Genomic DNA, 15,473 nt, shown 5'->3' on the forward strand with positions numbered 1-15,473 from the left:
TGCAGTATTAACCTCTGTGTTTATTGTTATGTCAAAGCTGAGGTTTTCCTAATTATGTATAATTTGAAGTGAAACAAAATACAAGCTGGCCTACGTGTTTGTTTGTGCTTTTAATAAAAATAATAATGAACATGCATCCTAGGAGATAATGTTTAAAGCCATACAGAAATACAAAACAGGATCCTTATTGTTGGTGGAGAATGCAGTTGCAGTGCTGTCCCATAAACACGGGACTTCAATAAGTTGAGGTGATTAAAAGGCTCCGTCATTATTCTTTCACTCGTTAAGACGGGCTCTCGGATTTCAAGTGTCTCCTTTTACACTCCTGAGCCGCCACATTCATCATGGGACCGGGCTGAAGTTTTATTGCTGCCGCTAGAGGTGGATGCAAAAACAAAAGTTGAGTGTGGGATGGACTCAGAGGGCAACCAGCTCCAGTGCACTTTCTCTCAGGGGGAGAAAGAAAAAAGAAAAGAAAAATACGAGTAGGAGCATGAGTGGAGCTCATTTTTGACACATTTCATCCGCTGGAAACTCCGGGTTATCCCTCGACGTTATGGGCGTACCTACGTGCTTCTGCATCACAGAGGAGTAAGGTGAGGGACGGGGTCATAGCTCCATAAATACTTGGTGTGGCAGAGGATTTGGATGGACCCTGGAGGAGTAAATACTGCTGGAGGAAGCTCGCACATAGGAGAGGAGCGGCGACTTTTCTGCAAGCTGATACCTCATTTGTAGAAGGCTGACCTCCTTAGTACCACCGTGAGAGTTGTGGTGCCTCTGTCTAATATGGAAAGTCTATGATTCCATATTGGCAGGAATATAAATCATTTTATTTTTCTCACAAAGTGCGATGTAGTTCAACTTCACATCCCAAAGTGAACTATTTGTCAAGATGACAGCGCTTACACCTCTGAACCGTGCTGTACTTGGACTCGCGTGGAGCTGCTTGAGTTTTCTGTACTGCGCTCAGTGCGGGTTAAGTGACAACCATGTGCACTCCAGTTTTATTTACAGGAGATTGCGCAATCACGAACGCCGGGAGATTCAGAGAGAGATCCTCTCCATCCTGGGCTTGCCTCACCGTCCGAGGCCCTTCTCTCCCGGGAAGCAGGCGTCCTCGGCGCCGCTCTTCATGCTCGACCTGTACAACGCCATGGCCGTGGAAGAGGAGGAGGAGGGGGTGCTGCAGGGCGCAGGGAAGAGCTTCAGTGCCAAGGCTCAAGGGCACTCCAGGAAAGCGTACTACAGCACCCAGCATGCCGGGTTCTCCCGTGTGGCACAGCCTTACCGAGCAGCCCCTCTGTTAGGCCACAGCCCCGCGCTCACCACGGCGCACGACACCAACTTTCTCAATGATGCCGACATGGTTATGAGTTTTGTCAATTTAGGTAAGTGGCATTCAACTGGGGTATTGTATTTTCAGGTTTCCTTAAATAGATATGAACCGACTTTATAATGTAGGCCAGGTTTCAATCTTATTTAGAGAGATCTCAAAGTTTAAAAAAACTCCATCTCCAACTCGTATTGTTCTCCATCTTCATTCATTTCGCTGTAAAAGGAAATCATTAAGGTATAATAGGCTTTTTACCTGGATCTGCGCTCTTGATAAAATGCCTTATATTTAGGGCATATTTTCCATTCAAGTTTAGGCAAGAAACAAACAATTCTGCAGCATTAAATACTTTAACCATTTATTTTAGGAGTTGGGTCAATTTCTATGTATTAATAGACTTTGTAGCATGGCCTTTCTGTAGCACATAGGCTACAGTTCATTAATTTTGTCAAAAATAATTTGACGTATGTACAGTAGATTGTGTTTAAATAATCTGCTCTCTTATAAAACAATATTAAATCCAGTTGTTTACTTCCTTGCACATTTCTAGGCATTTTTATGTCTACATCAACATGTAAATGTGTAATTGTATTTTCAAAACTGTCAGTTCAGTTGCTTAAGTCTTGTGTGAAATACTCAGTATTTAACAGAATTAGGCCCAACATTTTGACCTTTTACCAATTTGTGCTGCTTTCCATTAAAAAAGCAGCTGATCTGTATAATGATTGTGTTTGTTCAGTAGCAGCGACCCTTAACCCAGCAGTTCAGAGCATCTTATCAGATGACTGTCTGACCTTGAGAAAATTGGTCTAAATGATTTCCTGTTGTTAAAAGGGGAGTGATATTGACTGATGCCTGTATTCCTTGACATCCTGTTGCTAAGAGAAAGCAGAGGCTTTAATGTTCATATGTATATTATAAGTAACATCTATCATTTTTAAGTAAGAATTAAAATAATAATGATTCAACATGGGAAGTTACTCACACAATGAAATAAGATGCAGCAATACAAAATCACAAATATATATATTTTTGATATTTACCAGAAATATATTAAAGACAATGTTTTTAGGATGTGTTAAGGATTTTGTTTTCTTAAATTTAGAACAAAACATGTAAAAGTGAGTTTGTGTAGTTGGAAGTAATCCCTCACCTTGGCCTGAGCCCATCTGTTTCCACTTACTATAGCAGGGCATGTACACTGTCAGCCTTGAAAGCTCTGCTCTCGTTCTGGGGACTGTCAGTGAAATGTTCAATGGGGCTCTGTCTTTATTACAGTACACTCAAATGCTACTGACCTCAACTGTTTTAGAAACGTCCATGTGGCATTTCATGCAGTGTAATATGCTTACTGTAACAATGTCTTTCAGTGTATAAATAAGAAGTTAGATACTGAAAATTGTATGCATTATTTAAACAATTATATGTATTCTCTCCTGGTAAAGCAAGCTGAATCATATGCAACAAGAATCAAGAAATCATTTTGCTCTACATTTTTTATTTAAGTTTAATGCAGTCAGTGGCACCTCTGCTTCAGATTACTGCCTGTGGCTAATATAAAGGAACACGCACAGTTGGTAAAAGTCAGGCCTGACCTCTGACCTGCTTGTGCTAAGTAACCACAGGCGTTCTCTCTCGATAAAATATCGGGGAAATGCACTGCATAAAATTACTGCTAGTGTCAGAAAATCCTCAGACATATGCCACATGCCACTTTTCCTGCATGCTCCAGGCAGAAGGAGAGACAATCAGCGGCCACTTCAATAGGAGCATCATAACACATTCACAGTATGTTCAAAATGTAGACACAGAGAGGCAGTTTAACTTTTTAGGCCAAGCCCTATTAATTTACATTATCTATGAAAATAGAAACAACCCCTTGAAAAACAAAAAAATAAATACATTTAATGCATCAACATATTAAATAATTACTTTGTTTTTAAAAGTCTTAAAATAAAATGTCAGGTAAAACAAATATATTCTAATACTAATTATATTTGGTTTTAAATGTTTAGGGTCATTAAACACAGAGCGCACTGAATGAAACCTACAGGAGGTCAGAATGAGGTCAGAAATGAGGTCAGAGTAGACGCTACATGACGTTGAAGAATCCTGTCTGGTCTTTTCTCTCACTTGAGGAGCAGTCGAAAGTGTCTTTAATTGAAATCAGCCTGTTTTTCTAAACTGACAGCCCATTCATCATGGCCAGAGAATGCAGTTAGGCACACAGTAGAGGGCCTGTCTGGGAACTGCTACCTGTATTCAGTTCACTGATTTAATGAACTGGAAAGTGCTTTTGTTGGTAGTCAAAATGTTTTGATTGGACCTGGAATGTAAAAGAAGATGTGATAAATTACTCTTTTTCTGTGCATTAATGCCGACATATTTTTCTCTGTAGAGAAACGCACGCAGCGGTTCAGGAGGTGAAGTCATATTTTTGATAAGTGTGGGCTCTGCTGCCAGTGAAAATGAAATTCATCATGAAAATGTTTTCTTTTCCTAGTGGAGAAAGATAAAGATTTTTCTCACCAACGTCGGCACTACAAGGAGTTCCGTTTTGATCTGACTCAGATCCCGGACGGAGAGGCGGTGACTGCGGCAGAGTTTCGGATCTATAAGGACCGCAGTCATAGCCGCTATGACAATGGTACTCTGAAGGTTACCATATATCAAGTCATCAAGGAGTATCCAAACAAGTAAGTATCGAATAAATCAAAAACAAACATTTAAGGTAGTTGTGGATTGTGAAACTTTCAATTTAGTATGAGTAATTCCATTTCTGATAGTTTTTAAATTACACACAATATTGTATTTTTTACTACTCTATATTTATCTGACAAAGAAGTTGTACTAAGTTACTAATAATGTGTATTTTCCATGTAAGTATCCATTCATATAGAAAAAACTACCAACACTATATAATGTACTTCAAATAAGCTTTACTTCCACAAGTTAAAACGTTAAAGAAGTGCATTCTACAGAGAGAGTTAAGTTCAGTTACAATTTGGCGGGGGCCGGATGGGTATTTTTACCCCATGCAGTTATCTTATTTCACAGTTAAAAAGCCATACAGTCCAACAGCTTTTGTCTTGCACCGTTAAAACTTTCCACTTGCACAGAACGCCCTTCTATCTCCAACTCTGCTCTCCTTCATTCGCACCATGTCTGCCTTACAAATATAGTCCTCGGATAAAGAGAACTCCATTAGCAAGTCGGCCACTTATGAACCTTGGAAGGTCCATCACTTATCACTCGTCTTGTGTTGCCTGCCAAACTGGCCGCGTCCCAGATGAAGCCATGAGGGCCCACAATAGGGGGGAAGGGGCTCCCTCGGGTGCTCCCGTGGTCACTGTTATGCCCGCCACCTGCCTGGCTTAACAATATTCCGGAAGTTTAAACCATGACATAGCTGAATACACAAGGGTGTACTTAAAAGTGGGCCCACATTTGCTTGCCAGAAATGTGTGTGGGTGATTGAAGGGGAGATATGGCCCTCCTGGGCTTTGAAAAGGTCCAAGTCAATGGACTCTGCCATCTTAAAAGGGGAAGACTGCACAGGCTAAGTTTTCACACACGCTTTCATGGGGAATAGTGTGTTTTGGTTAGTGTTCACAAAGCACGATTATTTCCCAGTGCGAAAAACTTTAGAAACAGCTTTGGAGAATGTGAGTTTTTTCTTTAACATATAAAAGTCACAATGAACTATATGAATACTATTAGTTTGAAGGAAGATTTATCCTGCTTACAAACATAGATTGCTGCTAATTTGTTTAAAAACCTCAATATGGTAAAGTTAGCAAGTAGTTAGTAAGTTTAAGAAGCAAATTAAAACCTCTTTGTTATGGTATCTTAACAGTTTAAGATAGTGAGCATGTACAGCAATAGCAATGTCCCCAGTTGAAGTACAGCCAGAGTCATTCTTTGTTTCCGTTATGTTTACAGTAATTGTTTAATAGAAAACTATGTAAACTATTAGTCCTAATGAGTAACAGTATGATAATGAAGTCGAGATTTTGTGTTAAAGTGACACAATAGTTGTTTTTCTACAGAAACAAACATATGTTTAAATTCCCTCATCATTTGGGTTTAATTCATGCATTTCCACATTTTGTTTGAAACCACAGTATTTACTATCATTTTAATTTTATCGTTGTTTGGACATTGCAAAAAGACTTTGGTACTGTAATTTGCTACGGATTGTCGATGGGGGAAACAGTTGTCCTTGAGTTTTATTAACACAAAAAATAACATATTGCTTCATATCTACAGTACTTGTGGTCAATCCACAGGGTACCCTTAAAGCTCATGATAAAACTTCGCACCACCCTGACCTTCTTCCACTCCACTATATCAACGTCCTGCACTGGAACTGAACTTTGCTGCTGAACATAAATTGCTAATGGGGAATAGTGGCCATGAACATAATTTGCAGAGGTAAGACTTGTCTTAAGTGCCTCTATCCTTAAAATCCACAGACTTTGACTCACTCTGTGGAACAGTGCATCCAGTAATCACAGATAAAAAGGCAGGATAAGCATTTCCCTTTTGGATTTGGCGGTGGGAAACGTGAATTCTTACCTACACAAGCTCAAATTAACACAGGATATGAGCTCGATACTGTACATTTCAAAAAGGAAGTTCACCAGTATGTCATTGAATTCCACATGAGGTGGAGTTTTATTACACCTGTAGTAAACACATGAATAATTCCTGAACTATTGGGGCCACCTGGAAAATCTTGATTCTGTCCAACCAGCGCCATTCAACCACACAAACTGAACAGGCGCTGCCTTATCCGATCTGCCACTTGAAAGGAATCCAATGCAAATTGCTAAGCAGGACTTTTTCAATTCAAGGTTGATTGATGCCTTATGTCAGGCTCATGTTCAAAAATACACAAGGGCTGATTAACATGATTCATAACTCCTGAAATGAATTGCCTGTCAAATAGCTGAAATCCTGGCATACTTTTTACCACACACAAATGTGCAGCTTATTACAAGTCACAACCTTTATAACAATAGCAGGACTGCATCTTTTCATTTCAAGTACAAAACTGGCATTCAAAACTAAATACCATCACCAGTTTTTTATACTGACAGCCTTTCAAAAGACGGACTTCAGAAAGAGGAAGAGATGAAGGAACAAATAAAAGCCACTCAGACATTTATCTTCTGCTCCAGTGTTCGGGCTAAAGCATCCATTTGTGATCAGTCAGTGATACCTCGTTGATCTGTTCCAGCCTAAGACCTTTTGGACTCCGTGTTTATGCCCTCAAAGAAGCATATGGTTTCTTTTGTGTGTCCCATTAAAGCCTTGCAACATGAATGTGCACAACAAGGTTTTATTTGTTTTAGAACTCAATACACTGTAACAGGCACTGAGGTTTTGTAATTTGTTTATAATGCAGCTGTAAAGTGACACAATCATTTTACTGGCACTCTAAAAAGCAGGATCATCTTAATAAGTAACATACTCACAGCTTATCTATTTAAATTGTTTCTTGTTGATCCTTGTGAAATAACAGTTGCTGCTTGCATGTTTGTACTGGCTGTTTGAGTCAGCATCATTTGAACTGTGAGTCTATTAATCGCAGATGTTTGTTTCATTGTTTTTTATTACCTTCAGAGATGCAGAGACATTCTTGCTTGACTCCAAAAGGGTCCAGGCATCCGATGGGGGCTGGCTCGTGTTTGACATCACGGCCACCAGTAACCACTGGTTGATGAACCCACAGCAGAACCTGGGCCTGCAGCTCTGTGTGGAGACTATAGATGGCAAGTAAAGTTCCGTTTTTGTTTTAAAAAATGTTAGTCTTGTATTTGTTACTCTTGGGATCTAGAAAAGGACAGGAAGTCAAGAAATATAATCCACAAATTCTCCTTTTGATACAAAAACTCAAACTAATTAATCAGGAGAAATGCGACATGTATGGTTGAGAATCTGTGCATTATGTTGTCTTTAAATCCACAAAACAGATGAATGGTTTGTCCCAATATGTATTAAGACACTAGACTCACCCTGCAAGAATGACCATGATCTGTATTTTAAAACCTTTTTAATTTACCTTCTGTTTTTTACAGGGCGAAGCATCAACATGAAATCTGGTGGAATCATTGGGAGGAATGGGCCTCAGTCCAAGCAGCCTTTCCTGGTTGCTTTCTTCAAGGCCAGTGGGGTGTTGCTTCGCTCTGTCAGAGCGGCTGGTGGGAAAAAAAAGAACCACAATCGCAATAAATCTACGACTCAACAAGAATCATCTAGGGCACCAAAAACTGGAGGTACGTGCACTTTTAGGATATTAATTTCTATATTTCCATATGCTATATATTGAATATATATTGAATATGAATAATACAATTTGTATGGGCAAACCATCTGACAGTTCACAAACAAAATATATAATTCATTACTTGTTTTGCTATGAATACCCTTTTATTTATTTATTCATTTTCAGATTTCAACACAAGTGAACAGAAGCAAGCCTGTAAGAAGCATGAACTTTACGTCAGTTTTCGAGATTTGGGCTGGCAGGTAGGAAATTATTTCCCGTCACAAAACACAACACTAACAAATGGTAGTTACACAATGGACAATACACGTTGGTTCGCTTATAAGGTGTCATAAATAAAGGAATCCCTTCTTTTTAAGGATTGGATCATAGCACCTGAGGGCTACGCTGCATTTTACTGTGATGGGGAATGTTCTTTTCCACTCAACGCACACATGAATGCTACAAATCATGCAATTGTGCAAACCCTGGTAAGTATTCTTTCACATGAATTGCATACGCCTGTTGCAATAAAAGCCACCATAATGTTCTCAACAGTTATAATTCATTTGAAACCCACTGCTGTCGCACCTCTTTTAAACCTACTTTATGCTCTCATTTATAGGTCCATTTAATGTTTCCTGACAACGTGCCAAAGCCATGCTGCGCCCCAACAAAGCTCAACGCAATATCAGTGCTTTACTTTGATGACAGCTCAAATGTCATCCTCAAGAAATACAGAAATATGGTAGTTAGGTCTTGTGGTTGTCATTAGTGGCAGGGCTAACTTTAATTTATGCTATCTGGTATGGGAATCGCTGGAAAACACATCTGCTGCAGGTGTGATGTGATGTACAGTATTATGTATATAAAGTTTGTATTACCTAATTTATTTTCTTCTTCTTTTTTTTTTTTTTTTTTTTAAATAGCACTGAATATCGTCATATTTAAATGATTAGGACGACATGTTGATTTTACTTTGCGCCAGTTATCAGTTCACTTTTGTGTCCGTTGGCATATACTCCTTCTTAGTGACGTCTGTATAACTTTTATGAGTTAATTATTCACTGGAGTCATCATGATACATGAGAGCACTTCCCCTCTTGTTCTCCCCCTTTTATAATACGCTCTATAAATGATCACCGAGTTAGAAATACACATGGTATATGATGTGCTTTGTTTTTCAACGCTAATTTATCTCCTTTGTTTTCAATGTGGGCCAGAAGTACAGAATAATGTCAGCACGGCATGATGCTTTAGCACTTACATCACAACGACTGTTTGAAATATCTTACATCAAATTGGTTCACTTTGGGAGAAACAAAGTGAACGTTTAAACCAAACTGCCCAAAGCTATTTTAAAGCTGCCACTGTCTTTCAGCACTGATACCGTTTCACGTTTTCCACGCCAACCTTTTTCAAATGTTTTTCGTAGGAGAGGAGGAGATTATATACGTCTGAAATCTCTTATTATGTTGAGCGTTCACTTATGAATGCTTTACAAGTTATGCCATTTTTTAAACAATGTTTATGTTAATCTCTTCCATAAACACTGTTATCTCATTCCTCTGTGGACTAGCTGTAAACGTCTTTACTCCACACTGATTCTATTTTATGTCTGGGGAAAGTATATCTTTATGTCGAGTGTTAAGTGTATTTTAATAAATGTACCACTTGAGAAAGTTTATCTTTTGCTCTGCCTTTACAGCTTTTTTTCTTGCTCCATTTATCACCCTCAACTCTATCTAGAAATACATTTCAACCCCCTCCTCCAGCTGCGAGTCCTCCAGCCTTTTCAAATTCAAGTTGTCCTTTTGTATTTGTTTGGAGTTCTGCGGATGTTTTACACGCTATTTTACACACTAACGTCTCAGATTTATAAATGTTTGACAAGTATGATATAAACTAGGGGTCATACTCTTGGGGGGAGATAATGCTGCTGGTAATGTGTGAGCAGAGACAGCCCAAAAGGGGGCTTATCATGGAGCTGTATAAATATATCATTTTCTAAGCAATCTATTTCTGATTATGGGGAAAGGTACCATCCATCACCTGGAGCATGTGATGTGTATGTCAACCTCTGCTTGCCTATATTCTGTTCACTTGTATTTTAAATATTGTCATCTAAGATTCGCCCCTGGAAACAAAGTGGAAACCATCAACTAATGTGAGCGAGTGTTTGCTGCATTACCTCCTCAGTCAGTTTAATTTCCAGAAACATGTGGACGAACGTGCTAATATCCAGAGAAGAGCTGAGGGGTTATTCAATAGTCTTGGAAATCTAGGGATAAGGTTAAGGATTAATGTGTATTTACACAACTGTGTTGACCTTCACTGAACACAGGATATGTACTGTTGCACCTTTTCTCTCCCTTACCCTCCCACTTCTAGAAAATTTTTTCTCTCTGACATGGCCGAACATTGAGTGACTGTATTTCACTTAATTAAAAGCAGTGGCTGGCCTGCCCAGATGTTACGTGGGCTCCGTCTTAAAGGAGTGTTGACATTCGGTGAATAGAGGAGGCCACCTGCTAACTTAACTCCTGGCTTGAGGGATGATTTGCATTCCTGCGGCCCGTTGCCTGGCATGATTACTCCTAGCACTTCACAATCCCATCTACTGTTTAATATCGTGGATTCTTTCCAATTCAGCTACATTTCTTCCTTTTCTGTTACGCGGGAGCTGCTATGAATGAGCCCTATTCGAGTTCACCTAAACTACACAGCCCTCACGAAATCAACCTCCTGACCACATAAAGGGAAAGAGTAACAATTGCCATACTCAGGGCAGATTAATATAGCGGTGCCCTTCTCCTCGGAGACCCCCGTGGTCAAAAACAGTCAGCAGTGAGTCAGAGGTGACTTGACATTCATCAGATCAGCACTTCCACTTCTGAAACATGCTGGAAAAAGGTCATCTTCACGAAGGGTCTCTAGTGAATCATTCATGAATCATGCTCTCAGGTTAACAGAGTGTCACAACATCTAGCTGGCTTTACAGAGAGCAAGTTACGTAATGTCCGGATGTGTTTCCAGGTGCTGATATTAGGATCTTTCTTCTACAACAAACATGTTTATTATCTTAACCTGATTGAGAAAACAGATACGTCCACCCACGTGAGCGGCTGTTTAGAACACGCCCGTTTGTTCAGCAAAAGTTCTATATCTAGTGAGGAGAGATCATCGTGAAGCTCTTAGCAGGCTGGAGCTGGCTGGCTATCACTTTTTTAATAATCCAAACCATCAAAAGCAGGAATATGTTGATTAACACTGCCAAACAAAAAAGTTGATTTCACGAGGCGCAGATTTTTTCAGAGTTGCTTCTGCTGAAGATGTCCTAATAGAACAATTCATGCAGGCTGCAATATTAAGCAGTCTGTTCTTTATACAATAAGGATGAGTGTATATATGCTTAAACTTCAAAGATTCATAGTATCAAAGTCACACAATGAGCAACAGTTGAAGGAAAACATTGATCCTAAAAATGTTAAGAAATTATGACGGGGAAGAATTTCCTTATTATTTTTGGGCTATTTCTTCTTTTTATTTTGAACGTGTGTATTTTTCATGGCAAAATCTCCTTAAATGTTAAAGGCTTCACATGCATGTAGAACACTTCACATAATGATTTACTTAAAGTTTTTCCAAAGTATTTTTCTTCATTTTGTAAACAAGTGTGTTAAAGGAGAACATTTGTCAAATATATATAAAATGAAGTCAGCGGTCCATGTAAGAAATGTTGGATTAACGCAAACTGTGAAACTAAACATTTATTCAGTCTGGAGTTTAATGTGCCAGTGACTGTAATGGCACACTTTTAGTTATATTTAATTTGCGTTCAATCTGCTCTAATGCACACGGGTCAGATGATTGACATAATGTTCAAATTTTGGTCAATCTAAAACAAGAACCAAAAAAATAGTTATTGTTTCTTTGCTTTAGTAATTCCATGTTTCATTGATTTACCCTCGCTTAACCGGAGGCCCTTTTTTTCTTTCTGAGGCTCAAAGTTTATTTTCAAAGTGTCCCCTTGCAGTCCATCCACAAGGCAAGTGAAATTTTATCTAATAAAAATGTTGTGCAGTTTACCTTATTCATCTCCCCACATATGGTTCTCCTTATTTGTGTTCTGTGGGTGGGCCATGACTTCCATACAGCTCAATCAGTCCCTCATGAGAAGGGAGACCATATGGGTCGCATTTTTACACGTTGTTTGGTATGACAAGGCTGCAGCAGGACCGGCGAGGAATGTGTCCCGACAGAGGGCAACGCAGAAGCACCGTTGTGTTAGCTTGTTATTCACATATATGCACATTAGCTTCCCCAGCCGGCGAGGAGAGGGTTTTGGGTTCTCAGCGTTACAACAGCCTGTTTGTGAAGTCAACTGTCACTTCCCATTAGCACTAGAGGTGGCACCTGCGCATTTAAACCCTTGAAATCCTGTATTTTTAGTGTGGATTCAACACGTGCATTCAAAAACGGCTGAATTTCATTAGCAATGCTTTCATTAGGTGATTTCATGAATATTCTAAATGTATACATTTAAAACTTCTGATACTTTGTAAGCCTTGTGGTTGTTGTTTTAAAAGTAAATCTTTAAAGTTGGGCGTTGCATTTTCTACATTGTGTGCCGCATTTATGAAATATGTTTTTCCATGACCATCCGGAATAAACTTTTCTTTAGTATTCTTCTTCTGTGGTTTGTCTCAGGAGAAACAGAAAGCCTCTGACATGATATGCTAACAATGTCTGTTCTCTATTTGTTATGCATGTTAGTTATGTTCCCCATCTATCTACAATTTATGTCAAAGAAACAACACATAAAATGTGTAAAAAAAGGTTTAAAAGGAAAAATACAAACCAAAACAGATGCACAGGATATTAACCTGTTTTGTCAAGGATGTCTCAATCCTGTAATAATCGTGCTGATTTACTGTATCAACAAGCCCTCTTGCTAGTGTTCAAAATGCTGCCAAAACAGAGAAGAACCAGGGCATTTCCGAGCACAATTATCAACTAAGGGAAAAAAGCAACAAAAAAGCAAGACAGAAGAAGCAAAAGTCACTCCTTTAACGTAACCCTGTTCTATTAAAACCAGCAAAAAACGAATCAATATTTCTATAATATCTGTACTTCGAAGTCTCTTTAGTTTTAGGGACTTCAATTGGGTAAATGTCTCAAAAAAGTGGACCTTGACTTGCTTAGCAAAAACCAATGTTAACACAATACTTGGCACATCTGAAGGTTCTTTTTCAGGTGTTTTATTTCTCAACTACAGACATTCCTACATGAAGCTTTTGGGAAGAGGGATGATGTGTTGTCAGTGATACAGTATTTTTATCTTGTACAGTGCAGGGTCATGTCCCCATTTACAGTCCAGCTTTTTCTATAGACAGTGTAGACTGCTTAGACTGAGTTAAAAAGCAAACGTCACCATTTCTTTTTAATTATTATCTTAAAGATTTAAATCCCAATTTGATCCTAATTATATCCATATTTAATGGCTGTTTGAGTTCAACAATAAACAAAGTGTCATTGTGTCTTCTTTGGTTTAATTGTAAAACAAACATTACGCTCAAAAAGAGTAAGATGAGAAAGTATTAAAAAAGCAATCCAACAATACCCAGTTCTACACTAAGACGGTTGTGAGTTGTTTACGATTGGCTGTCCTGTTCATTGTTCCACACCACAATGAAAATATTGAATAATACATGCGTTTAGAATTCAAATGGAGAATGTCAACAGCCACCACTTAACCCACCTCATGTGAAGTCTGGCTGTTGTACATGTTACTGTGAAATTCAATTTCTTCCACCAAGGATTCGGATACACTGTCGGAAATCTCTATGCTTTATGATCCGGTCGCAGCAGTAATCCAGCCATGAAGTCCTCTGTGGTACAATATAAAAATCTGCTCAGGCTGCTTAGAAACATCCGCTCGAATGTCTTTGTGACAAGTGATATATTCCAGACAAGGAAAAACTAAATGAATGTACTGTAGCATGTCATATTGAATGATATGGATATATTACAGCCAACTGATTATTAACTAGTGGGTTTTAAAGTGTTGTGCTCACACTCCTTAATACATTTAGATTAATTCATTAGTTAATTAGCTTGATCAGGCGGGTGCCACAGCGTTACTTTATTCTGCATGTACAGAGAAAAGTAAATTGTATTCCACAGTCCTGATCACATGTGGACACAACACACAGGTCAGTGGCTTTTGTGACTGAAGCCACTGGGCGCTCTGTGGTGTGATTACTGGGAGGATAATCTTTAACACACATGCTGTCTCTGAGGAGAGCTGTGGAAAGTTGGCTCAGAAAAGCCTTCCTGAAGAATCTGTAAGGTAGGCTGCTATTTTTATCAAAGCTTTGCATTTTATACAAAAAAGGTGTTTGTGGTCATTTTTTTTCTCTTGAGTTTAATATGATGGAAATGAGATGGAGGGCTGATGCCTTTACTTCCATAAGATTATTTATATATGTTCATTCTTTGCTGTTTTTGTACAGCATGTGGTAAACATGATTCAATTCCAATCCCACACCATCAGTGTTTCTTTAGGACTGAGTGTGAATTATTCTAAGTATACAGTATATCCAACAAACACTTCAAATGGTTCTGGTTATAAAACAGTCATGATTAATGCTTTCAGTGCGATGATCATGTGCTATACTCAGCATCAGGACTCTCTTGTTGTTACAGTTCAGTTAAATCCATGATGTAGAAATTGAAGACGGATGGAGGATGAAAATTGATTTAATCTGGTTCCTGTTTTCTTTCTCCCACTTTGTTTTCAGTGTATATCAGAGAGCTTCAAACCTCTTTCATGCCCTGCCGAAACCTGTACCCTATAAAGCAGTGTTTCACATCTGTTTCTTAGTACAACAAAAACAGAATAGTCTCTTTCTTTAAGACACAACTGTTCCAGTTCAGCAACACGTTGTGACACTTGCACTGTCTGAGTTGTATTGAATCTTTTGAGGCATTCATCATGTACTTGGTCTCCAAAATCCTCATGTATAAGACATATTGTTCTCAGGAGAGAGCTTCCAAACAAGCGCTGAGACATCCTTTTTCCTGTCAAGAAATATCTGTTAGCCTAATCTCCACAACCGTAAAGCGTATTGTCCCTTTAGAGTTTAACCTGTAGGAACCTCTTTAGGTTTGTGCATATATTTTATTAGACAGTGGCCTAATCATTAGACTCATTCGTCATTTTTCTTCACACCATTATTTGACTCTTTATTCTCTGAACAAATTGAACATGTTTGCAGTGATTTGTGGGGTTGAGATGTAGGATAATGTGTTAATGCTGTTCTATTCAATCCCTCTAGTGGATTTGATTGCAAAATGCCCTAATCTTCCGTCCTGTGAACACTCTAAAAGTGAGATTAAAGAAATAAAAACGACTTCAACTCAAATATGTCATTGTAAGTTAGACCTGTTTAAGTTCTATTGTATTTGTTATTCTTATAAAAACCTAAATATGTACTACAGAAAAATATACTTTTTTCACACATGTCAGGTGACCGGTTATATAATACGATGTCTTTGTAAAATGTCAAAACCTTCTCCACTTACATGCCATCATAGCCTTTAAGTTTCCACTCACCTGCATTACATTGACTCCTAAAAGCAGGAAAGCCCCTGAAGGCCAGTTCTTTAAAGTGACCCTCTGCAGCTGGCATTTGTCAAGATAAACCGTAGCTGCCGAGTTTCCTTGAAAGTAGAAATGTAAAAGGCCAGTGAGGGTTAATTGGTTGATGCAGTTATCATTTATTGAAAAAAACGAAAAAGTTGTCATTTTTCTGACCATAGACTGCAAATACAAATGACAACTGATCTTAGGAATGTTTCATT

The 15,473-nt window shown here is 38.6% G+C and overlaps 1 protein-coding gene and 1 long non-coding RNA gene across 5 annotated transcripts in view; one reads left to right on the forward strand and one right to left on the reverse strand.

The window, feature by feature from the left end:
- LOC117459863 (uncharacterized) overlaps positions 1-15,473 on the reverse strand; it is a 37,047-nt gene that overhangs the window by 15,595 nt on the left and 5,979 nt on the right. For all 4 annotated transcript variants that reach the window (XR_004553565.2, XR_004553566.2, XR_004553563.2 and 1 more), the window contains exons 2-4: positions 15,226-15,332; positions 7,404-7,539; positions 6,959-7,104 (exon numbers count right to left, since the gene is read on the reverse strand). This is a non-coding gene — a long non-coding RNA (uncharacterized lncRNA). The remainder of the gene's footprint in view (positions 1-6,958; positions 7,105-7,403; positions 7,540-15,225; positions 15,333-15,473) is intronic.
- On the forward strand, positions 631-9,247 carry bmp5 (bone morphogenetic protein 5). Its single transcript, XM_034101012.2, has 7 exons — positions 631-1,391; positions 3,840-4,032; positions 6,965-7,113; positions 7,420-7,617; positions 7,794-7,870; positions 7,988-8,098; positions 8,233-9,247. Exons 1-7 carry the CDS (start codon positions 896-898, stop codon positions 8,380-8,382), a joined length of 1,374 nt encoding a protein of 457 aa, XP_033956903.1. The 5' UTR covers positions 631-895; the 3' UTR covers positions 8,383-9,247.

Source organism: Pseudochaenichthys georgianus, chromosome 15, assembly GCF_902827115.2.
Source record: "Pseudochaenichthys georgianus chromosome 15, fPseGeo1.2, whole genome shotgun sequence".
Taxonomy (NCBI): domain Eukaryota; kingdom Metazoa; phylum Chordata; class Actinopteri; order Perciformes; family Channichthyidae; genus Pseudochaenichthys; species Pseudochaenichthys georgianus.